The sequence below is a fragment of the Corvus hawaiiensis genome, chromosome 2 (assembly GCF_020740725.1).
Source record: "Corvus hawaiiensis isolate bCorHaw1 chromosome 2, bCorHaw1.pri.cur, whole genome shotgun sequence".
Classification (NCBI taxonomy): Eukaryota; Metazoa; Chordata; class Aves; order Passeriformes; family Corvidae; genus Corvus; species Corvus hawaiiensis.
Genome location: NC_063214.1, coordinates 107,461,636 through 107,487,775, shown reverse-complemented (window position 1 = coordinate 107,487,775; position 26,140 = coordinate 107,461,636). Strand labels below are relative to the sequence as shown.

Here is a 26,140-nt window from a genome sequence, read left to right as displayed (position 1 = left end):
GCCCTGTAATGATTTGCAACTTGCTGCTGGGCATCATTACTGTATCTCCTGGGTTAGTTATTAATTAACTTCCGTTTGTTGTTGGCATTTTCTACTGCTTCAGGCTATTTCTATCTATAGCATCCCTTTAACAATCTAATTTAGGAATACATAATTTAAAATTCAAGTGTTTCAAGGAATATCAGGAAATGCTGTAATTTAATAAAGATTAATGCAGGGACTGAATGAACCTTACAAACTGGTTATTGAGGAAAAATAAGTAACTGTCTTAGCTTCAGCCAAACCAGGTGAAAGGATTATACACCATCTGCAGCATTGTATCCATATGCTGTAGATTGCCAGCTCTGTGTGTTTGCGGGGCTTGGTTTGTGGAAGTGCTGTGACAAGCCTGGTCTGCATGCAGGCCTCCAGAATCCATTCAGCTCTGCACAGCCCTGTGAACACTGAGATCACTCCTATGGCACTCTTTAGGATTGCACCCTCTTGTTTAAGGTAGTTCGTACCAAATCGGAGGATGAAATCCCTTCCAACCGAAACAGAGTTTGGGAAGGAGAAAAAAAGTGGATCCCAGAAGCTGACTGGGTTTGCTGCTTATCGAGTAAACTGCTCAGAGGGGACAGAAAATAGTGTCATTTAATTTGCTTCTAAATAACTAATCAGCTCTATCATACGTTCTCTATATTCTCAACTACTTTGAAGTGACAAAATACTTGCCCATTTTATTCGGTTTGGTGGAAGGGACTTCCCTAGAAGTTTAACAGAGAACAACTGGGTGTTATCTCTAGTCTGAAGTCAGTGGGAGTTTTGGCTCTAAATTTACTGAAATCAGGATTAGAGTTGCTTTTTTTTTTCTCTTTATAACATCTGTTAGGCAGGGGGGAAAGAATCGGCATCTGTAGAGTAAAATGCAGGCTTACTGCAGCTGTAAATACAATTATATCTGAGCATTTATCTTCAAAATAAATTTCCCGTTCCAGGTTCTGTGTATGAAACCAACATATATCTTATTTCAGTTTCAAAAAGAGAGCTAAACAACTAAAAGACTGCGAGCCAATGACCAGTTAAAGATGGTTGATTAATAAGAAAAGCAGAACTCCATAAAAAGGTCTGATTATACTTTACTTCAACAGACTTCAGGTATGCACTTGGGCAAAACAACTACATTTACATTCAACAAGTGTCAGATGAAGGGTAACAAAGCTGGAAGCAGGGGGAGAATTACATCATTTAAACACCTGGTTTACCTCACTTCAGTCTCCATTCAGTGCAGATGAATGTGTAAGGATCTGACACAAACCTTTTCCCCCCCTCTCCCCGGAAAGCTCAAATCAAAGAGAGTACCTGCTAAATCAAAGGTGGTGATTCATACTGAAGATAAACGTGAAACTAAATACACAACATTTCCTGCATCTTCAGTTAAACATACAATTGTGGAAAAGATAGCCTGGAGCTTAATTTGTTTTACACATCAGTAAAACTGAGAAATGCTTTTTTAGCATGATAAAAAAGGATATGTAAAGTGTGCCCAAAGTACTTCTATTTTGTGCAGATCATGTGATTGCTTCCAAGGCTTAAAAAGCTTTTAAACAGCACTTTCTTGTTTCCTGTTAAAAAAACCCAAAAACAAACCAAAAAACCCAACCCAAAACCAAACCAAAAAACCTGTAGGTATCCGTGGAAGGCCTAAATGAAAGCTTCTGCATTTTTCTTGTGAGTCAAAATTATCCATGGTGAAGTGTTACATCAGGAACTAATTTAGCTCCTGATTTTAGCAGACTTCAGTCAATATGGAATTTAAAACAGTGGCAGAACTTTGGAGATTTTGCAAGGAGTTCTCTTAAGTTTTGGCTCATGCTGCAGTTCATCATTCAGGAAGACAATCATCTCCTCGATCTTCTCCTTCCCAGTGAACAGGAGGATATGAAGAAGGAAAAGCTCTGACAAAGACACCAAATTGTTCCAGAACTTGTGTGTGTGGTGTATGCACACCACATGAACAGTTCTAATGGTGATAAATCTGTCACACACAAATATGTGTTATTAATAACAAGTCATAAAGTGAAAATGCCACATCTCGGAGTACCTACTTACCTTATAGAATATCAGCAAAAGATCATCCAGGTTTCCATGCAAATCTCCTACAGGAAACAAAAACATTTTTTAAAAAATTTTCTCACAGAGGAGGAAACTGGAATTATAAAACTGGAATTGGTTAGGCATAATAAGTTTTCCCCCATGTTTTCCTTACGTATATAAACCCAGAAAATGTCACTGAAAGACATTTTGAAATATAATAGACTTCTACATACAAATGGGTTTAAATTTACCAAGTAGCCCTCTTTATACTGCACAACAGAACGTGTTTCAGGGACAGGTTTTGCTTACTACCAGCAGGAAGTGATGGAGAGTGTCAAGAACTATCCATGCCTGGGTGCCTCAATGCTAAGGCCACAGGAATGACAGATTGGGCCCTTTTTGAGAGGTTTGTTTGGAACAGGCAGGGGAATTTCACCCCAACACAAAGGATCACTGGAGCAGAGATTCCATGTGCATCTGACTGCATTTCATGCAGCTGTAGCTGCAGCTGAAGCCAACCTTCTCATGTCTGTGACTCACCACCACAAAGCTGCAAAACAGTTTCAAAACCTATCTTGTGAAAATATGCTTTTACCACCAATGATTAGGAAAAGAGAAGTGACATTTTTACCCTGTGTACATGTTTTCTGCACAACTTTTGATTAATTATGAGCCTGCTGAATTAATTCTGAGGGATCTTTCAAGCTATGATAGGTATTCATCACATATGTGGAAGCAAACATTTCAGGCATATATTTAATCTGCATTATTAATTTGAAATTATAAGAAATGGAGAGAGGGATACCTTATTTTAAGGAAATCAACATTTTGGACCAATTATGCTTAAAAATGGGTTATCTGTCTTCTGCAGAGGCTCTTTCTGGTTACAAAAGCTTTTCATTTCAGTACAGGACTGGGTTCCCTTTAGATGCTGCTTACATAGTACAAATGCAATAGAAACGCGAAGAGGAATGTTTGTTTAACAAGACCATGTTGTGTTGTGAACAAGCATGAATCTGTGTTCCCTTGGTTTGGAAAGGGGTCTTGTTGGTTTGGTTAACAAATTATTGTTTATACAAACCTCATTTAAACAAACCCTTTCCTGGCAATCAAAGTAGGTCCATAACCACATCTTTAAAAACACTGTTTTGCATGTCTCACAGTACCTCCCTTATACCACTTTACTATTACACACAGCACGCACTTATAGATGTCAAGAGTTATGTCACCATTATTGTTCTGTTTTGCAGCTACTGCATTCTGTGTCGAGTCAGGATACCGCATCCCATTATCCATAATTTACAAAAGTGTAACAAAATAGATGGGCAAAGAGCTCTTAGTTCTTTACTGTGTGACACACCATTCTGTGAGACTAATTTGTTGGTTGTATAGAGACTTATCTATCCTCTTGGGTCTCCTTAGAAAAGAGGGGTTATTATCATTTCAATTTATTCTAAATAGTCATGCTGTCAATGAAAGGTCTTTTTTGCCACCCATATTAAGCCCTCATTAAAATCATTACTGATTAAATTATGATTAAAATCATTAAAATCATTACTGAGTAAGGTCTTTATCCCAGTGAGAGGAGAAAGAGGTGAGACTTACAGCCAGTGATCAAAATACTTGGTAACATTTTAGAGGTGGAAGTGCAGGAGTATTTAAGCTGCACTGCAGTGTTAGCTGAATTAATACTGACTCATTCAGAAATGTTAAACAAGAACAGGAAAGAGGAGGTGAGGGAATTTCTTAAAATATACTTATTATGACTCAGGAACTTTTTGTCTGTTTGTTTGTTTGTTCCAATTTATGCATTTGTGGGGGAAAGTAAATAAATAAATTTTTTAAAGGGCATTGAGAACTCTCTTGTGATGGCAAAATTTGGAAAAGTATCACTCTATAACCACTTATAATATCAACCCATAACCCAAAGCAGTTATATTCTCTGGCACGTTACCACAGACAGTTATCTCCTTGGAGTAGGAAGTTGAAAGATGGGTGATATTTGGCATCTCCTTGAGAACCCTCCTAGTTTCACTTAGTAGCTGCAGTACATAGCGGGCATGAAGCAGCTGTGAGAAAAAAAAAAAGCAGGTAGAAAAGGAAGACTCCTTCAAATTAGCAATAGGTCTGTCTGCTTTATTAATATCAGACATGTATTGCCAAAGTTATTTATAGTGCAGACCTCCGGACATCAGTTCAGGCTGTATGGCCTAGTGCTGGTGTGTTCAGAGCTTTGCTTCTGCTTCCCAGTGAATGGATATGGAGCCCTGACTGACTTTATTTTACAGATTTTCCCACTTTATTTATACTGTACTGTTTCTACTCTTCCTATTTTTCAGAAAATATAAGACTTAGAGAGCATTCAGAATCATTGCATAAGGCCATCTGTTTAAAGTAACTGGGAAAAAATTAAAAGGATGTCATTCTAGATGTGAGTAAAATACAAACAAACAAACAAAAAAAAATCCCACAAGCTAACAAAAAAAACCCCCGAAGGCCATAAATGATATTTCAGCAAACTGCAAAAACAATGACAGGAAAACTCCAGCAAGGGCTGCCTTGGTAAGGGTTATCTTCTTGTTCACAGTGAAGACGTTATAACAATGCAACATTGAAGCTTCCAGTCTTCTCTCCTAATGTTTTTTATGAAAAAATTTTTAGTTGGTGATTTTTAAAGCTTTTAATTCCAACAGCTCTGAGGAATCTTGGTAGAGGAGATAGATGAGCTACAGAACAACTTTTCAAGATTCATGTTTTTAAGCAAACAAAAAGGCCAATTACATATGATCATTTCTTTAATAAAATGCCAGCCATAGTAAGAGAAGGGAGAGTGGACAGTAAGGTGAAGTGTGGGTTGGCTCATTTATCATCTGCTTTATATTTGGTACTTTTACAATCAGCCTCCACAGAAACTGACTCAGAAAAAAAAATTCTTATTTAGAAAATTAAAAAGCAAGATAGACTCTTAACCTTTATATACAACATATTGTTAAGCACAAATAATTACAAGTTCAAACAGAGCTGTGCCATGTAATGCCTCCCTGCTCCACCCTCATCTTGTGGGCAACAAAAGGGCTGGCTCAGGAATACAGAGAATGAGGGACAGCCTCCTCAGTGCCTTGGAAGCTGCAGCCCGAGCTCCAGAGATTTGTGCTGTCACTGTGTTCTGCTACATTAGCACTGCTTTATGGTCACTCCCACTGTTATGGTAGAGTCTTGCAGCCTGGAATGAGGTGATTAACCCTTACACCTCAATTCCTCTAAAAGAATGAGGTGGGGGGACAGAAGACAGAGGACCAAACAACGAGCACTTTTAACCCAGAAAAAGATGATAATTAGTTTCTATTTTAGCTTAGAACACCTTTCCCAGTTCTGTACTCTCACTGAGATCTCCTGACTTGCAGCTGCTTAAGTGTTCTCATTTCATCTCACTACTCCCTGCCTCCTCCCCAGTGCTGGGCCTGGTGGTTGTGCAGCAAAGTAATGAATCAAATCTGGGAACTCGTCTGTCTGAGAACTGTCTGCTTTTGATTTTATTGTGTTAACTTCCAGCCAGATCAATTTCCCAAGGCAGCTCACCATGCACATTTATGATCACACTGGGCTAGCAGGAAAAAGTAATGGGATGTAAAAGAAGGGTGAAATATCTCTTTGGGCACCAGTTTAGCCTTGCATTGGATTGTGAAACTACAACTTGACAGATGTAAAATAAGTAAAAAACAAAAAACCAAGCTAGTTGCAAATTACCTGTTCATTCCTGAAAGCATGAAGGAGAGCATTGGCATCTTCAACAGTAAGGGGGAATGAGAGTCGTGGTCCATAATAGGAGTCTGGAACATCAATCTTCTTTTCAAATTCTTTTAAACATAAGCCTTCATCCATCACCTGAGGAGCACTAGGGCTGGTAAAAATTTGAGACACTGGAACAAGAGGGAAGAAAAACAAAACTGTAGAAACTCCACCAGTCCCCCATAGAGCTGTACCAGCATGGCCAGAACTGGTTGAATGTAACTGCTTTAACTGCTGCAGTATTACAGTGGCTGACTCCTGCCTCGTATCGTGGAAAAGCTCCAGGTCTCCACAGATTGTTCCACAATACTAAAACCAACCAACCAATCAACCAAAACAAGGTAAAAAAGACCAAAACAAAGTTAAAACCAGGCGAAAACTCTTTTCCAACTGCTGGTAGCTGTGGTCAGGGTGCAAAAAATTTTGCACTGAAGTTGTGGAACAGTCTGCTCACATAGGTAACGAGAACCATCACCTGGTACAAACTTCCTTCTCCCTCCCCCTGATGCAAGGAGACACAAAAGTAGTGGCTGATCTTAAATGATCATCATCTGTTTAAAGTTCAATATTACACTTTTGATACAGGTTTTGGAGATTCACTTCTATTACTTTTATTTTCTACTTAAAATACCAGAAGGTCAGCGATTATTTTAAAAGTCACCAACAAAATTCTATTTATTCATAGTGGATTGCAAATCACTCCTTTCTGATACAGCTAGGAAACAATGCCAGCTGTTGGTTTGCTGCCATAAAACTATTGGATGAAATAAAGTAAACAAAAACAGAGTGGTGAAAGAAGAGTATAGCTTCTAATTCTTCTGGAACATGGAGAAAGGAGGAACATGGCTAATTGCTTCAATCCAATATTTTTCTTGATGTAACCTTGAAATGTAACTGACTGATCACCAGACTTCAGTGTTTTCTTCTTGCAGATTGTCTTGATCATATATTATTCGAAAAGAGAGAACCAGGCCCTAAACAAAAGTGTTCTAGCAGATGATGTTGCAGAGTTGGTCTTGTGAGATGATTGTTGTAAACACTGTTTGCTGGGCTACACGTAAGTTTTCTGTAACCCTGATTTCCTGCAACTGCCAATAAAAATGTATTATTTACAGCCATGTAGCTGTATTATTTATTGCTGATTTACAGCTGACCTGTGGCTGTGACTCAAAACTCACAGTAGCCAAAACCAGCATGTGGCCTCCTAAATTATGAGATTCATAAAGGCCAGCTTGTCTTGCAACTGGATAAAGTCCATATTAAAGAAATAAATAGATAAAAATGTAATCTGGATTTTTAAAAGTCCCGTTTTACTATCAGCACTTCAGCTGTGAGCTGATTAGCACATTCAGTGCTAATGCAATGTTATACTCAGCCATGTAAATGGACTAAGGCGTCAAATAACAGCAAGGTTCGCTGTTTCCACCAAGTACAGTTTGATTTGCAGCCTTCTACCACAGTTACAGCTTTGTCTGGCTGGACACCAGAATGTCACCATGGGCTGAAATTGCTGATTCCCACATAGTGATTAGCCAAGCACATTTGCACCAGTTCTTGCTCCAGCTCTAGCAGCAGGCCTCTGGACAGTATCTCCCTCTGCACCCTACTTCCCAGGAAGTGGGCAACTGCAGAACCAGCTCCTCAGACCACCCAGATTCCTCATTTCTTGCCTGTTCTAGCCAGCTGTCCTCATCTGACATGACTCCTTCAAAGTCAGTGATCTTCTCAGCGCTTCAAGCCAGGCAGACACCTGCCCCCCATGCCTGCTCCTACTCCTGCCTTCCCTTCCTGCACACAGCAAGCCATCCATCCATCACTTTACCTTTGAACATGAATTTGCCTTCCTCACAGACTTGCTTCCATTTTGGGACATGCTGAGGCTGGGAAATGCAATCTCTTTCCCTGTAGGGCGTATCTCTGCAAAGTACACCCCAGTTTCCACTTCTGGATGAGTTGTCAAAAGCCAGTCATTGTCATTACCCTTAGAGTGTGCTTACAGCTCCTCAGGCAGTCTTTCAGCTGGATTTTAAGGCTTCTTCCTGCACAGCAATGATTGTCCCATCTCTGAACAGTCAGTAATGGATGACCTAAAGCAGCCTGGGGATCACCGTGGTGGCCAGCAAGTACACCAGCTCACCACATGCCCCATGCAGGACTAATTCTGAAGGATTCAGCACCCCTCACATTCTCCTGTTCTAGTTGAAGCTATCAAGGCTCTTTCAGTCCATACTGAAAGACAGATGAAAAGTCTAGGCCTGCCTGATTCAGGCACATGTGTCAAGACAGAATGAAATGCCCTCTGCCAGCATCTGCATCTCTCCACTGACTAGAGGGAGCACAGGCAATGACCTGCTTTGTACTCTGACACCAGAGGTCAGGGAGTTGAGCCTTCACCATTAAGAGAGCCCACACAACTACCCTACAGCCATATTCAGTGTTAAACACAAAGACCCAGACCTAGGTGGAGTCAATTTGGCTACAGAAAGCCCAAGGACCTGATTCTCCTGACAAGATCGTCTTGCCAGGGGAGTTGTTAGAGGCAAGTCAAAGTTGCCACTGCCAAGGATGTGCTCACAATCAGGGTAACCAGGAATCAGCTACTTCTGCAGCTCTGAAATCAGTTCTCTGTTCTGCCACGATCTGTGTGCCTTCAGCCTGACCATTGGGGTATCTGAGAGCACCTCTGACTCCTGAGAAGGGCTCTTACATATGCCAGATACTGATTCACAGCCCTCAGGCCAAAGCCAAATGGACACTGAGGCTACAAAGAGGAGGGAGGAGGTTTCTATAACACTTCAGACATTTCTTCTTTCACTCCATTCCTGGGCGTTACAAACTACAAGCAGCTATAACTTTCTCTCCACTGCAAGAATCACTGTGCAAAATATCTTGGAAGGGCACTAAAGCTGTAAGGGAGGCATCATGGGGAAGGAAACTGCAGAAAACAACACGTTTTTTCTTTTGTTCCCCTTTGAAGAAAGGCTCCAGGAGGTGCCCTGGTGACCTTGAGAGGAACAGGCTTAGATTCCCAGTCCCACCATTTTTCCCAGGATGTGTTTGCAGTCTTCTCACCCTCAATGTGCCCATAAAAGAGTGAGTAAATAGGTCACCTTTTGCCGGAAAGGCAGTTTCCAGTTTTCTCTGACCAGAGAACTTTCCATTGAAAGCTGAGAATGTAGTAAAATTTTTCAGGAAACGAGGGAGAAAAATGTATGGTAGAAAAGGTCTTTATTCTTATTTTCCATAAACCCTTGCAAAATAGCCTTTAATAAGAAGCAGAACAAGACACAAACTACATAATATCCCAATCACAAACTACACTGGCATCTTAAGGAGAATGAGAGAATGAAAAAAGCTTTAGGGTATAACAGATAAACAATCACATCAAAAGCACTACTGTGTTAATGAGATGGCAGCTGCTTCCTTTCTTTTAAAAACATAATCTGCAAAAACAGATTAAAAAGAGGAAAGAAACAAGATTAATAGTGGAGACCGAGGGGTTTATAATGTAAGGAAAACCACAGATCACAGAATTTTCAGGTAACTTTCTTATCATACTGAGAAGAACAGGCAACTTATTCTCTGGTAAGAATATTATATACTGTCTTCTTGGAGACAGCTTTTGAACCATAGGCAATCACTCTAATTTAAGTGAGCATACACTGATGAAAAAAAAAAAAAAAACACCAGAGAATAGCAAAGTCGATTTGAAGCCTCTCTGGTTGTTATGTTTACGTTCATGGTGGTTTGTTTCTTAAGATGGTGATTCAGCAAAAGTGGAAGCAGTTCTTTAAGAATCCCTCTATTCAGCACTGATTTTGCTTACATCAGTGGGGCTAGCATGGGTGCTGCAAAGGTCACTTCCAGGGGCAAGCAATCAAGAGCTTAAAGCAAAGAATGGACACAGCCAGTAGTTGGACAAAATAACCACAACCCACACAACAGACATTTGATATGCAATCCCTCAAAAAAGTCTAAGTCAGTTCTTGCATAGATAGGCAGCCTTAGCCGTCTCTTTACTAAACATACACCAGAATTTTTTGGTTTTGTTTAGGGTTCTGGTATCTGCAACACATGGTGTTAGAAAGGGGGAACAAACCAAGAGAAAAATAAAGCCTTTGGAGCAGTCATCAAGTCTTAACAAAATCAGTCCTAAAAATGGAAGTTTTAAGCTAGCAAGACAAAATAATGCTTTATCATAACCCATCTGCACTTTATCACGTGTTTCAGCCTTAACCGCATCTGCAATTCCCAGTATCTACAAGACCAAGAAACAGGTCACCTGCAGTGGTGATGAGGGGCAGCCCACAGGACCCTCCATCTCCCTGTGCACAGGTGAGGCTTGAATCTCCACCTGCATATAAACCTATGCATGTAGCAGTGTGCTCCGCAATGTCCTGAGCCCTAGAAAGTCACCTGAGACACCTCACCTTTGTTCCTTCTGTCAGCAGACACAATTAATAAAGGTGGATAAACCATATCTACAACAAGCAGCTAAAAAATTCCATTTTAATACTAAAAATAGAGATTAACAACATTTTTCCAAATTTCAGACCTAGCACTACTGTTTTCTTCCCCATTCAGATGGAAAAGCTGAACAGAGGTGCATTATCAGCATGAAGAAGTAGTTGAAGTGAGCAGTATCTGATCTTCTTTAAGTTTGCCAATTCCTTTCCAGGAAGTTAAATGACTAAAGCAGATTTTTTTTTACAGAATATGGCAGTAATGGAAAAAAAAAAATCAAAGGAAGGACTGTTGCATCATCTGTCTTGACTTTGGACCAAGGCTCAAACATAATTTATTTTTCTGCAGAGCACAGAGAGCATTAGGCACTCTAAAGTATTTAAGAGAGAAAAATTACCATTTCTACCGGTTGTCATTAGAATGCTGAACCACTTAAGGTTTTGATGGTGGTTTTATCCTGCTATCAAAGTATCTTGTGCAAATTTTAATTGGAATAACCCGTGGCTAGGCCAGATGAAAGAGAAAGGGCATTTTCTTGTAATGCAGTAAGAAGGGGACAGCCTCATTTTTAACTCCGCTGGGATTAGATCTATTCTGAATTTGTTCAGGGAAGTCATGTTTGTTTTCTGGACTTAAGAATCACTTTCTGTCCTTCTGTTGAGCTTGACCTCAAAAGTAAGTTATGTTCAAGGATCCCAAAATACTTCAAAAATTAAAGGTTATTCCTTGAATAACTGAAACTTAATTGAGATGGTTTCCGAAGATTTATCTCCAGCAGTTTAAATTTATTTCATTTTTTATCATTCACATACTGATACATGTTGCAGTGAAATCTAGAACAAATTAAATTAAAAAGTGGTCCAGAACCGCCAGGAGGGAGAGGAAGGGGGAGGTGGGGGGAAGAGCAACCTCTTTGATTATACCTGCCTTAAACCAACTGAACACAATCTTTCTGAATAATCAGATCTCATAGCTTAAGAAAACATGCATAGAAAGCTGTGAAAATTGGATTCTGTAGGAAGGGCAGTAACATAAGAAAGCACTCTGAGCACCTCTGAATATTCTCGTGAGGACAAAAGCACCTGTTCTGACTTACTGACTGCCCTGACTCACTGAGTAGATAGTGAGCAGTGTCAACACTTAGAGGATCAAACTCACATTATCAAACCTCAACCCCAGCACATGCCATAGGCTGTAAAGATCACATTGAAAATTAACTTTCCTCATATCAAGTTTTTCAAACAGAATCTCTACATTACTTTTATTTTTATCGTTACCTGAATCAGGATGAGTACAGTGATCCAGCATGAATGTAAAGAAGCTGGATAGCTGAGTATGAAAAAGAAAAGAACAAACACACTGATGAGTTTAGGTGATCCAACAAGCATTAACATCTTTCTTACTCAATTACTTGCAATTTCCCATTTAGGGGGATCTAAGTCACTACTGTATATTCCCAAATTATCAGCCTGCAATTACACAATTTGTGTCCTACTACAAAAATAGCTCCCTTTCCTTCTTTGCTATGAATTCACAATTGACACTTTATGAATACATAAAATATTTCAGGGCTGTGTCAGTGCTGCTGATATTTTTGGGTGTAATTCATCTTGCCCATCACCCAGACTATTTGCCTAGACTTCCTTCGTAGTCAATAGAAACAACTGCTACAATGCATTGAATTGACTTTACACACAGGTGCTAGGATGAACACAAAGGCCTGTGAGTTCCAAATTTACTGTATTGACCCTAAAGGAAGCCTGGGCTGACATGCTGAAACACTGATATCTCTGTTGCACATATGTTGCCTCACAGACACAGTTAAGATCAACCATAGTGATCTGCAAATGACCTGCAATCCCTGGCTAACAGAGCTGCTATACAGGAACCTATACCCTAGATGTGCTGTATGGGCAGGAAGGTGTCCTGATGCCCATGTAGTTACATTCACCTGTATGTCTGTGTATGAATACACACAATTTGGTTCATGTGTCAGGCAGGGAAATAGTTTTATTGATCAGGACCCAACTTTGTGGGAAGAAATCACCACATACCCATTTTGTTTGTCCAGACACAGTCCTGGGGATAACTTAACTGTTTGTACAGGAAGAATGGAAGATTACAAACCTGTAGTTGATCCTGTTCATCAGCATATTCGATTGACTGAAAGATACTGAGGGAATAGCGGCGCCTCATCTCCAGCCGGGCCATGGTAAAGCGGTACCACTTCTGGATGAGGATTGCAGCTCTAATGACTGTCAAAACAGAAAGCAGTGGAGTACACATGGATGCAGGGTAATCTACAAGGGAAATATGCATGCTGCCTTTGCAGAATTTCAGACAGATGACAAATTCAGTCCATTGTGCACAGTCAACAATAAGATGGTACCCAGTAAAAGTGAGACTGAAAAAAAATTACATGATGCCTTTACTGTTTCTTTCTTTAGACACAGATCCCAAGCTGGCTGACTTGCTCAGGCCTAAGTTGTTAGTAACCTTGCCCATTTAATTGCCTTGAAGACAGTACCCAGGTAAGAAGTCAGTCATGTTCAGCTGATGGGCACTATATGAGTTTTGGGAAGGTGAGGAAAGGAAGAACAGTTTAGCCTATCAGTAGAATGTCTTTCTTTACCAAGCTGCAGTAAAAAGCTTTGATTTTGCAAGCTGCAACATGAACAGCCATATAATGACAGTATTTTCAACAACCTCTTCTACCAGAAAGTCTTTGCCTGCAGAGCTGCATCAGCAAGCCAGCAAAATTCAAATCCTAGGATAAAAAGTTAACAAATGGTATTGAGGGGCAGAATATGTTACTTAAACAGACAAGCCAAAAGGCAATCAGGTATATCTTTGGCTAACTTGGTTAACAAAAGAACACTCACCCCAAAAATTCAAGGGAACATGCCAGAAGACGATTTTTGACTATGTGCTGAATATGCATTCCACTCAGCATTTTAAGAAGCTGTGTCTACAATGATCTCAGACTGGAAAACTGCTGGAAACTTCACTGAAGGACAATCATCAAGACTGCAGGCTGGAGGAAAAAGCCTGTTGCCTATAGGCCTCATTCATGCCAGAAAGAGAGCACATTCCTTTAACTGCTCAGATAAAAGTTTATTAAGCAGAGCAACATCTGGTGGCACAAAGGGGTCCTGGGGTGGACACTGTCCTGCACTGCAAAACAGTAAAGAAAAGCTCTGTACTACAGGGACAACAGTTTACACCAGTCAATTATTGTAACTGATCTCAAATACCAGGAATTTTTCTACTAAGATGAGTGGAACCTGAGTGAGAATGATTTTTTTTCTTAAACTGATAGTTATGCAGGTAAGGACAAACATTAATGGGAAAGTGATTCTATTAATAGATGTATAACATTAAGGAAACCTTTTTATAAAAATTCTTACAGATACCATAACAACACCTTGTTTGCTCATTTTACCATTAATGATTATACAGTATAGTTAAAGTGATAAAATTTTCTAGTCTAGACAAAACTAAAATCCATAAAGACTCCCATCCTGTAGATATTGCATCCACCCTAGAAAAATCCTGACTGAAGGAAATGTGATCCTTATATGACTAAGAGCATCCCTCAGACCCTACAAAAACTATGACATCTCTATTATTTTCAGTCCTTTCAGTCTCCACCACTACAGACCTGAAAGCCTGACATATTACAGCGAGGCTGTCACCAACATTTCTGTTTAGAAGAGTACCTAAGGGGCAAAGCGCAGTCACCAGCACAGAAACTGATTTTCAGCATCAGACCCATTAAACTTCCCATTAAAGCCCCCCCTGGGTTGCTTAATGGTCCTGAGCACTTAACATGGCACAGTTCCATTGCTATCACATAAGACAGAAACATATCAATCACTGTGGTTAATGTTGCAAATCTAACAGAATGTTTCCTGTCTTTTTTTTTAATTATACTTATTACAGCACTGTTATTCTCAGGACTGAACCAGAACATTATTTTCACACTAGGCTAAACTGCATCTCTAAAAGAAATTGTTATCAGTTGCAGAAGGTCTCTACACCAACAAGTATCTGTTAAATTAATGTTATTAATGCATTAGAGAAATGTACAGCCTCAGGCTGCAGATAGAACGATGGTTCAACATCACTTGACTACTGCTGAAGAGCAGAAAGAAAACCATCCAGCAATTCCAGAAGACAAAACGCAGTCCAACAAGCACACAAAATCATAAGCCATCTTTGGGCTAATGCCCCACATCAATGTGTGCTGATGGTTGTTGATCAAGAAAGAGTACAGCTCCTCATGTATGGGGAATTACAAGAGAGAATTGAGCTGTGAGCTATAAAACCTGCCTGCGGAGGCACATGGCAGCACAAGGGAGCACATGGCAGCACAAAGAGGCTTATCTCCCCCGGACCCTGGGGGGAGGAGGTGTCACACAGCAGACCCCTACCGAGAGGAGCCTGCCGGGAGCTGCCAGAGGAGTGAACAGTGACTGACCACCCCATTAAAGGACATTGAGAAAGTGTGTTGCTGATGTGACAACATGGGATAGGTCACGCCATTTAAGGAGATACTGTGCCTTAGAAAAGTGTATAAAACCAACTCACTCCTTTGCGTAAACGATTCAGATTCCCTGGCGGTCTGAGTCCGGCATTCAGTCACCGACACTCATGCCCACTCCAAGCTTTTACACACTCAGAAATATTCCCAAGTAGCACATATCCAAGGTCTTGCAAGGCACACGTAGGCACAGCATGCAAACCCAAAGCAGAAGGGCTGCCTCCGAGTTACAGGTAGGTCTGGGCTGACTGCGTTGTATTTTCATTGCTGTGATACAGCACTGATGCTGCTATGGAGTAGGGTACACAAAGCTGAGGACTGCTCTCAAACCAGTCAGCTGGGATCCCTGTAGCTATGACTAAGTGCTCCTGCTTCATAGTCACCAGCTTCCTGTGACTTGGGTCCTGGCTTGGTAGTCAGAAAGAGCCTTCCTCTTCAACCATGGCTGTTCAGCATAATAATGTCCTAAGATTATGCACAGTACCATGTAACATGGCTCTCTGCTGACCAACAAATTGTGCTTTAATGAAAAATCTTGAAAGAGAACACAAAGGGTCTGAACAAAGGTCTGAGTGAATCCTGGAACCCACCTGCCTGTGCAAAGACTGCTGAGTTCATATCAAGGTGGGGTATGATTAAAAGGAGGGTGATGATCCATTAGTTTAATTGAACATTTAACCAGGTCCTATGGGGACTTTCAGCTGACAGCCTCAGTAATTGTCAGGGAGAATGCCAGGCCAGGCACTTGGCAGGCCAGAAAACTGATTCTGAAGTCACTGTAATAGCTCTGCTTTATTACACTTGTTTTATAATTAGGGTCACCCAACAGCAGGGAAATTGGGGTGGTTTGCCCAGGAGTCCTGTGGTGTGAAAAGCCATAAAAAGTCCCACTCAGTACCTTACCCCTTAAGCTTTGCCAGTGACAGAGCGAGCACAGACACCTCTGAAATTTAGCTTCTGTTCCAGGTGCTGTGAATCTTTTACAACCCAATCTGTCAGTGTTAGAGGTGGTCTAAAGCTGCTTCCTGACCTCAGCCAGCATCTAAAAACTATGCACTCTTTTAAAAAGAAAATAATTAGAAAATAATTTTCCCTGAACAAGTATTTTGACAACAGGATAGGGGGGAAACATTACCTTGCAATCCTCTTCTGGTGTTAGAGAGAGAACAACCACTTGCCCTGAAGACAAAAGCAACACTCACCATTCTCTGACCTTCTGTCAGCTACAGAATTGCTGCACCCCATGGTTCCAATGATGCTGCCCATCCGTTTTAATTGCTGCTGATACGAAGCATGTTTCCCTCAGCTGTTAGCATTAGACACATTTCCTGTGTTGTTCCTTCAGTGATGAGGGCTATACTCCTTTGGGCTCCTGGGCTCGTCCTAGTACCCCTAACAGGGGTGAGATTGGGAGGAAGGGACAGGGAGAAAAAAAAAAAAGGTGCTTGACAACAAAGAATCTGAAGTACCTTCAGCACATAACAAATTACTGTACAGCACATCCTACACAAACTGGAGCACACTGGATTTCTTTTTCACATCTGATTACTATCAACTTGCAGCCAAGAGAAATTAACTCAGTAATTAATACAGTTTACTCCTTACATGTTAGCTTAAAGTTAATGTGCAGCAGTGATTTCTTAATCTGAAGAATAGCTATTTAAAACCTTATTACTAGGGACAAGGGACTATGGCAACACATTACTCTTCATTTCTGTGATTTGAAAATTGGAACTGCAGGATTTTAAAGATTTTAAATTACATCTGATAGTACTGCTAAAAAAACCCCAACCCTCAACCCTCCTAACACTCCATTGATTTGAAAAGTTGCCTTACCACCCCATTTATCACTTTATCTCTCTTTATCACTACCACCAAATTTACCAGGACAGACAATACCATAGCAAATCACTTCATAATCAGATTTCATTTAAATAAAATATCCAGTTTTCTGTTGCATTTCTATTGAAACAATCCAAGCAAAAGATTTTGTTTCATTAAATAAGTGAACAAAATACATTTTGAAGTGAAGTCTTTTGGGTTTTTCTCCTGGCACTTGCTCAACTCTTCACTAAATAGTATCATTTGCTAATGCAATACACTCTCTAATCAACAAATTCAAATTAATACAGTTCCTCTGAGATACAAAATGGATCAATTTCTAAGCAACAAGAAATTCACTGATGCTCTTAGATACTGAACTTTATTTTAGCTAAAGATTTCTTATATGATCATGTTGACCCCTCTCTCTCCATCTCCAGGGATACGTCTCACATCTGAATTATTTCATTTGTTGTTCTGTTTCATTGATATTCCTTTTCTTTTAACCTGAGTTTTAAAACAAAGAAATTCATCAGCATAAAATGAATCCTTAGCTACTATTTTCCTTTGGCTTTACTAGCAGAAATCAAAATAAAAGAAGGATACAAAAGAAAAGAACTCATAAATGCATAACTAGGTGATTTTCAATTTCAATAATTAGAAAACATTTATAATTCTGGGACTATATGTGCAGTTTTCTACATTTATTATTATGTATGATATCCTGTCATGTCATGTTAATGTCACACAACTCTTTGTAGTTCTGGGACTGTTTTTCAGGGTCCCACAAAACAAGGGTACCCTACACTTCAGCTGGGTCTGACTCCTTATGAGTGAGTAATTATTTCAGGAAAGAAGGAGTTTAAGGTTTTTTCCCTGCAATGGACCTCTCTCTGAAGGAGGTATAATGAAATTTTTTAAAAGTGCTCTTACATTAATTTTGAGCCACTCAATGGCTTTGGCAGCATCAAATACAGCACTGATATTGCTAATAGCTCAAATTTGTCTTCTCTCCAAACAATTCTTGCTCTCCTGGATACCATCTACTCACTTTCCTTCTTAAGAGGATCTCAAGCCTTCATTACTCCATCTCAAACAAGCCAGCCATGACTTGAATTGTGGTCTGAAGACTGGCACTAAGAGCAAAAAAGATCTTACAATCCAAGTTCTACTGCAGTGAGATTCTTGATTAAAGGGCAACTCAGCCTGTGCCCAGCAAGTGGGCAATGGGAGCCCCAAATAGAACCATCACACCTCTCAGGCCTCCATTCAAACCACAGCAAACAATGGGCTGACCCAAGAAATGGGGGGCTGAATCATGATCATACCCTGCTTTCAGTGACTTCATCTTTCCCCCAATCATCACCACTCTCCTCCACATACCTCTAAACTCATGGACTTCTAGAACCTCCTTGAGCAAAGAAATTAAAAGATAGAGGCATAGGGACAGAAATTTTATTGTGACAGCAGTAAATGAAAACTCAAACATACACTCAGAGCTTGGAGGAAAACTTGCACAGATATATCCTATCATTAAACTTCCTAAAAGGCCAAATCTGGCCGTCAAAGAGGTAGTCCAGGGGAATAGTCATCACCTTCAGTCCCAAATATCTGCATTCAAAAATGGACAACTTTTCATGATGGCTTCTCAAGTGGCTACAGAGCCATCCTCACTGCCAACAAGTATGTCCAGACTCCAGGCCAGGAGAGTAATTTCTGTGAGCTACTTACTATACAGTGTAGCAGTGTCTGGTGAAGAATCATTTGCCATTACAAAACTCCCCCCAAATGTTGGCTGATGAAAGGGAAAGCTGAGCTTTTACCAAGGTATTGCAAGAGACACAAGGTAGCTAGATGAGAATTTGAAATATAACACTGTGTTAACATACTGGATACTATACCACTGATTTACCTTTAAGAGAGAATCTGTCATGTTGACTAAAAAGCATGCATTCAATTTCTACAAGTCAGTGATCTTCCCCACTTTTAGACATAACTTTAAAAAATGCTAGATTTGTCTCAGCTTAGCAAAAAAGCCAGTTTTGTTATAGACAGGCACTAAAAGTACAACCCATCCACTGAAACAAAATAAAATGTCTTTGCAGTCATGCCAATGGATGTGCACAAAGCTAAGCCAGAGTAGCACATGCTGCTCTTTCCTGGACAGGAGTCACTGAAGGTTACACACAGCAAGTGCTCAGAAATTTGGGGTTGAGAACCCAAGCTATTGAGAGCCTGATTTACAGAGATTATGGCTCAGCATCATTTGGTCAGGATCTAATAGCTGCTGCCCCAAATCAATCATGCCTCCAGTTTGTCAGTCACATAAAGACCATCCTGTAAAGATTTATAGCTGACTTTTAATGAAATCAGATGGCAGGTTCTTTGGGCAGAGAGCCATCCTTTAAAGCACACCTTATCTTTTAAAACTATTTGAGCTGTCCCACTGGCAGACAAGTGTAAGCTGGGCTAAACCTGAGGATATGGGAGCCATATGAATAAGAGCCACCAGGATTTAAGTTCTTACTCTTCTGTCTTTTCATTTGTTTCTTACCTTTGATAAACAAAAATGAAAGGCTCCTCCTTTTATTTTTGTTGGGATGGGGTTTCCATAATTATGCTACTTCCCCTAGAAGTTGTTTCAACAGCTCTCTCCAGCAATGTGCCTCCTTTTGCTATCACCCCTTTCTCAATCATATTTGTGAATAGGTAGCTATGATCTCCTCCCATAACATGTCTTAGGAGGTACATGTACTTGGAGAGTTTTCTGCATAAAGATCAGATGCATGGATGGATGGTTCTAATGACAGAGACTTTCAATTGAAGTCATCTTGCTATAATTTTCTTATTTTACTGTGACTCACAGATTTCCTTCAGAATTGTTTTCATTTGGATATGAAAACTGCAGCTACCATAGAGAAGCCATAACCTGGTTTTGTGATGGATTTGCTTCTGTGCATTGCTTCGGACATGAAGCTGGCAAAAGTAAAACACCCTAGATAAGAGAATCCAGACATCAATCACAACACTCAGGTCAGGACCTGCAGTAGGACAGCTCTCCAAAACTGTCTTGTTGGGATTGTCAAGGAGGGGAATCTGGAGATGAATTAAAGATCTCATTAGCTAAAAGACCCACCCTGCAGAAAGTAGGATGAAGCTGTCACAGTCAACTAGCAGGGTGAAATGGAACCTGGCTATGGCACAAGAGCTGTAAGTTTGACACCAACACTGAATTTGATCTGCCAAGGGGTTGATATAAGAACATCAAACATAGACAAATCAATATGTGATAAGGTCTCCATTGTTTTACATCCGTGGAACAAACTAACATTTCTATTAAATGATTTTCAGTGATTATATACATGTGAAAGAAAGAAATGAGAAAACCTCTTTGTTAACAGACAATTTCTTTAGCCCGCTCAGAGAAGCAAGGCTAAGCTCAATATAGAGCTGATGGAATGATTGCTATCAGTGACCATGTTGATAGACCTTAGTGTTGGGGCCAGGAATCAATAGGGAATGGGATGCAGCAAGATACCAGAAAGCCAGCAAAGCCTGAAAGAGAATAGGATGAAGAATAGGATGAAGTTTTAAGGTGGACTCATATTCCTGAACCAAAAAATGCACTGCAAAAAGCAATAAAAGCAAGACTAGCCAAGGTGTGAACATGTAGATAGTTCAAGCAATCCCTTAGTTCAGGAACTGCATGCAACCCAAAGAGAATCTGTAGAAAAATTGGTGGGAGAATACCAGTTCATATTATTTATATCATTAAAGGGTACATTTACACAAAACATTTTAACCTTTTTTTTTTTTTTCCTTTTGGTGCAAAAAATAAACAAAGCAAGCAGCCTCATTTTTTCGTGCAGCAAGACTTTGGGCAGAATTGTTTTTAAAAAGAGGGGGAGTAGCAAATGCAGGTGTACAAATGGGGTGCAGATCACCTTGAAGAATGAGCAAACCCATCATATCACTTTCCAGAAATGTTAAATGCCTCTAGGGGGAGATTCCTTTGGGCAACAAGGGGAAAACTGAAAATCCTGAAGGAAAGTTGGTTCTAGTAAACTGAACCCAACTGGAGCATAGAAGTTAACACCCTTTAAGCAAAAAGCTGGATCACACTGTCCTGCAGTTAATAAGCAGGTTCTTAATGACATCCTGAAAAAGCAAATATTCAGAATAAATATGCATTGAAATCTGAGCCAGTTTAAAAATTAAATTCATGCTTCAGCATGGTTTTCATAAAGTTTAAGTTAAGCATCAGAAGAAGGTTCAAAAATATAATAAAAATTATATTTCTTGAAACAGAAAGTACATGAAATACAGTAGTCTGAAAGCTATTTGATCTCATCTGTACTCAGAAGTTCTGGATAACTGACTCAGTCCAGGTCAAACGTTATAATTTGAAGCACAGTGATTTTTCTCAGGGTAAGATCATAAATAATGCCACGTACATCTGTCATTTTGTCAATTTGCTCTTTAAATGTGAGCTAAATATATATATATATATCCCACCCAAAGATATTACCTTTTTTTCTTTCGGCTTCAGCAATACCGAGATTTTTTGTACAAGAGTACCTTTAGAAGATTCTTTTTTTTAAGAGAAAGCAACCCCTGGGGGGTGCAGCTCTGCAGAACAGGTGCTCCAATTCTCTCTGGGGCTCTGGAGCTCCAATGCACTTGCTCTCCACCTATTTATACAGCTTCCCAAGAGGAAATTTCTTGAATGCTGCTCTTCAGAAACAGTCAGGGGAAAATGCTGTTTTCATCCTCCAACCTGATGTGAAAGCTCATGGCTGCAGCCCTCCAGCTGTGCTGTTTGCGTGTTGAAGAGCTGTTTTGTCACCATGCCTCCTGAATCTCAGGCAGAGAAAGGGATGGGCTGAAGTTATCTGCCTCGCATCTGAAGTCACATGATCTCTTTCGGCCTTTCTGCTGTGTTGAGGCAATGATTTGCATTTTAGCAGATCTAGCACACTGGAAAAAAACATAAGGCTGTCCAGGTTCTTTGGTTATCTGATGTGACTGGCATGGTTATGAAAGCTTTTAAGGAAAGGAGCACTGAATTTACTGCAAGGCATTGTATCTGCATGCAAGTAATATAGGTGTTCTCCAAATCACTCAGTCATACCCAGATAATGGGACAAGTATGAAGCACTCAGATCTTGTGGTGGGAAGCACTGCGCTAATGCCTTCAGTTTCTTCATGTGCATGCATATGTTCTCACCATAAGTGTGTGACTGGAATTCCGTGGACTCAGTTCATGTTTTGGCTCATCTTTTCTTTGTGTGACTGCTGGGAAGGGATTGAACAAGCTGAGAACACTGCAGCCTTGCTCCAGTCAGAAAGCCGTGCTTTGAAATCAAATCCTGAGCCCCCTGACCCCTGGCAGCAGGTCCTGCATCTCTGCCCCAGCTCCTGGCCACACTGACCCCTGACTCTCAGTCACTGCACAGGATCCCTATGGAAGGGCAGAGCCATCATGGTGATTTGTTACTGCCCACTGCTCACACAACAGCCCCTGAACAATCTGCTCCACTGGCAGTGTATGGATAGCACAGGGACACTGATTTTGAGTGCATACCCCACCAAACCACTCAAAACTAGGAGGTGTCACTGGAAGCATGATATTGTAATATCACCACTACAGTTTTGGGCCCACTCCTCAGCATCACTTATGCTCATCAGGCCACCTTTGCCTCACTCCAAAAGCCAGGGAGAGATTGTGTGCTGCTGTGCAGTGATGGAAAAGAGCACAGCAGCCACTTTTGTGGGGTCAGGGCGGGGGCCTGTGGGTCCAAAGAGAACCACAGGTTATAAAGCATGCTGGGGTGGGAGAAAGCTCCATGTGCCTGGGCACAAGATGAAGTTCACTGTGCCCCTTCCTCTGAAGCCTCTCCAGGTGATGGAGCCCCACCAGGACTGGATGGGAGGCAAAAGATTTCTGAGAATAGAGGCAAATACAGTAATATCTTCATCCTCCTGTCCCTCCCCAAAGGTCTACTAATACCATAACTTGCTATTTGCAGAATTATTTTACCATCTGTGGGGTGACAGTTCTAAAGGCATCAACCACCACTCTGAAGGACAAAGTGATCAAATCCCCTTTTGAGACAGATTTTTATTAAGGTACAAAAGACACTTAAAATGCCAAACCAGCGAGGCAGAAGACATTTGATTGACTGAGCTAGTCCTCTGAGGTTCTGGAGTCCAGGACACAAGTTTCCACTTTCAAAGCTGTTCTCTCCTGTGAGACGAGGCAGTAAATGGAAAGCATACCAAGCGCAATAATTCCGCATGACCCAGAAGAGTTTTGATGTTTGCTTTTCTGGCAGGATGCACTTTCCCTGATCTTAGTTACAGTAGCTAATCTTTTATGTATGATCATGCTGCTCTGCCAAAATGCATGCAAGCAAAAATACATCACAACCTCTTTCCACTGCACTCCCGGGATACACATTATTTATAAACATTTACTGTACCTGATAAGTTCATCTATACTGGCATTTACCAAGATCTCTGCATAATGAGAGGCTACAAGGTTTGCTCCAATTGCCAATAAATCCATCAGAAACATTTCATCCAAGATCAGTGGGAGAGAGATAACCTTAGCAATTAGGTTCTTTAGGACATGTTTTGTTTCTCAGGGAAGTTCTTTGTCCTCTGTCTCAGTGATCTGATAAAAACCTGATAAAGAGTCAGTGTTGCTGGACTGAGCCACCTCTCCAGTTACTTGTGGGGATCACAATAACATGCAACTTGAGGAAACACAAATGTCCTTTCCAAATTAACCTTTCCCTATCAAGTCCAAGGAGACACCACCATTTTCCTTTCCACAAAGGGCAAAGAGAACATACCAGTCCCATCAACAAGGTCACACATACTACTGCTTTTATGCTCAGCAGTCATGTATCACACACACACTTAATATGCTGAATAGAGTTTTAGTGATCATCAACAGCTGCAACAGAAAGTAGGCCAAAAAATTCTGGGAATATATGGTTGAGCAGTCTAGCTCTAGACAAGAAAAAACCCAGTGATGGTGCTACTGTAGAAATCAGGGCATCCCTCTAAAAGCAGCCCTTCTTGATGTAATAGCACATATTCTGTTTTCCAAATACTTTGGAAACATTAACCTCCCGAGCAAGTCTTCATGCAGGCGTTCCACATACATAATTCAAATTCTGCTTCAGGCTTATTTCTCAGATGCACCCACTACAAAGTGATGTAACCAATATTTTTCAGAAAGAATGAAGATAATCATAGTTGAAGTGAATGTACTCCATCTAAGCTCTGACCATGGTTTCCCTCCTCTTGCCCTACCAAGCTTAATGAAGTATTTTTATATGACCCAGCAAAGTATTTTAAAGTACTAGCCAGGGGACAAGTCCCTAACTGAGAGACTTGGATGGCCAATCAGAGACAGAAAGAAAAAAAAAAAGACAAATAGAAAAAAATGAAGTGAGACATTAATGTCCAGAACAAATCTAAACTCTGTCTCAGTCAGTGAGATGACAGAAATCTGTGCTCACACATTAGAAGAAGTAGGTTAATTTGTGTGAACAGAAAAAGAAGTGTTCCCCCACTGACAATTCTGGGTGAGAAGGTGAATAAAAGACATCAAAAGTAGCATCCTTGGCAAAAAGCATACAAAATCAGAAATGTGAAAGAAAGGCAGCGGTAGGGCCTCAAAGCTCCTGAAGACCAAGAAACTAGACCAGAACACTATGAAACCATAAGGATACCCTCTGTAAAAAATGAGAACTTTTTTTTTTTTTTAAAGAAACTTTCCCAAATTATCAGATGAATGCAGATTATTCTGGGAAGCAATGACTAATGACCTAATTTGCACAACTCTACCTCCCTCACTTTAGCTTCAACCTCCACTTAGAGCGTATAGAAATGATAACTATCTATCTACAGCACCAAGAGTTTGACAGATCTTAGTAGAGCAACATGAGGAAAAAGAAATGGGCATAAGAATTGCCTAACAAAAGCTTGATGTGCATTTTGTTGGTCTGGTGAACCAGAAGCTATACATACACTGCAAATCCTACGTCCTGATGCCTCAGGCCCACCAGACTGTCTCTTCCCCAAAGGGTTAAAGCCTTTAAATCAGGCTCTCCAGGTTAAATCAGGCTCTCCAGGTCAGGAGAGCACACAGATTTGACTCACACGCTAATGATCAGTATGTAAAAGGATTTTTTAAAAAAATTTTGATTGTTTTTTAAAGACTAGAAACTACCAACTAATAACTGCAACCATCACATCCATGGTGGAGGGCAGCAAGTCTCCGGAAATAATTTTCTTCACCTGTATATTCATCTAATGCTTATTAAACTGCTTCTAATGAAAAAAAGGACAACATTTTCTACTTTATTACAGTAAATAAATCTGCTGCTTCAGCAAAATGTTATTAATTTCAGGAGTCCTGGAAACTACACGATTTAGCCACAAAAAATACACTGTTTTGCTTACAAGCACCACACTTCTGAAAACTCCCAAACTTACCTTTTAGATTCCAAATAATAGCTTCTGTTTGTAACTTTTAACCTGTAAACATTGTATACGTGCCTTAATTTGTGCTCCTACAAGCCACTCCCTTTGAGATGTGAGGCAAGATGCAATATGGGGAGGACTGAGGTGGCGCGAGTAGTGCAAAAACCCAGGTAAAACATAACAGGGGGAAGATGGCAATTATGGTGGGGTGTAAGAGGTGACAAGAAGGTCCATGGATGGATGGATGGATGGATGGATGGATGGATACCCAAAACACCTACTCAAGGAGCTGTTTCCCGCACAGGCTCCGGGCCCGAGCGGGGCCTGGGGCGGTGGGCGAGCGCGGGGCGCCCCCTGCCGGCGGCGGGGACTGCGGGGCGCCGGCCCCGGGCGGTCACACACGGGCGGAAAACCCTCCGTCCTCTCCACGGGGTTGGAAAGAGCCGGGCGTTCTGCCTCTCACTGCCTTATGTTTCTTAAACAACCTCCAGTACCGAGGAAATCATCTACACCTCCCGGCCCCGCTGAAAAGAGAGCTGAAGCACCTCGCCATGGTGGCTTTAGAGGAAGTCCGCGCAGCCGGGCTCCCCCGGAGCAGAGGCGGAGTTGCTGCAGCTCTCCGGAGCTCAGCCTGCCCTCCCCACACTCGGGCCAACGTGATGTGACACCCCAGCCCAACAGTTGAGCATGTCCCAGGAGCAGCGGGATGCGCAGGAAGGCTGGCAGCCCTTCCCGAAGCGGGGCTAGTGGCAATGGCGTTGGGAGCACACGCGCTGAAGGCAAAAGATTTACGGAACACATTCGTATGCATGTGCCGAATACGTGCAGGGGAAGGGAGCGCTCCCTGTAACGTGGCCCGTGCCCCACCCTGGGTCGGTACCTGCCCCTGTGCGCCGCGTTCGGCCGGGCAGAGCGGGGCCCGCCGCTGCCCCAGCACGGTGGCACAGA

General features: G+C 41.1%; 1 protein-coding gene across 2 annotated transcripts in view; it reads right to left on the bottom strand.

Moving 5' to 3' along the window:
* PPEF1 (protein phosphatase with EF-hand domain 1) overlaps positions 1 to 21,641 on the bottom strand; it is a 35,521-nt gene extending 13,880 nt beyond the window's left edge. Inside the window, exons 1-7 of one of the 2 annotated variants that reach the window (XM_048287250.1) lie at positions 21,222 to 21,641; positions 16,075 to 16,264; positions 12,457 to 12,584; positions 11,607 to 11,658; positions 5,824 to 5,996; positions 4,031 to 4,145; positions 2,092 to 2,138 (exon numbers count right to left, since the gene is read on the bottom strand). In XM_048287250.1, coding sequence (XP_048143207.1) covers positions 2,092 to 2,138; positions 4,031 to 4,145; positions 5,824 to 5,996; positions 11,607 to 11,658; positions 12,457 to 12,584; positions 16,075 to 16,138 — 579 coding nt within the window. In that variant the 5' untranslated portion in view covers positions 16,139 to 16,264; positions 21,222 to 21,641. Of the gene's footprint in view, positions 1 to 2,091; positions 2,139 to 4,030; positions 4,146 to 5,823; positions 5,997 to 11,606; positions 11,659 to 12,456; positions 12,585 to 16,074; positions 16,265 to 21,221 lie in introns of those variants that run through there. The other variant, XM_048287251.1, reaches the window with a different exon arrangement.
* Between the last annotated feature and the right edge of the window lie 4,499 nt (positions 21,642 to 26,140).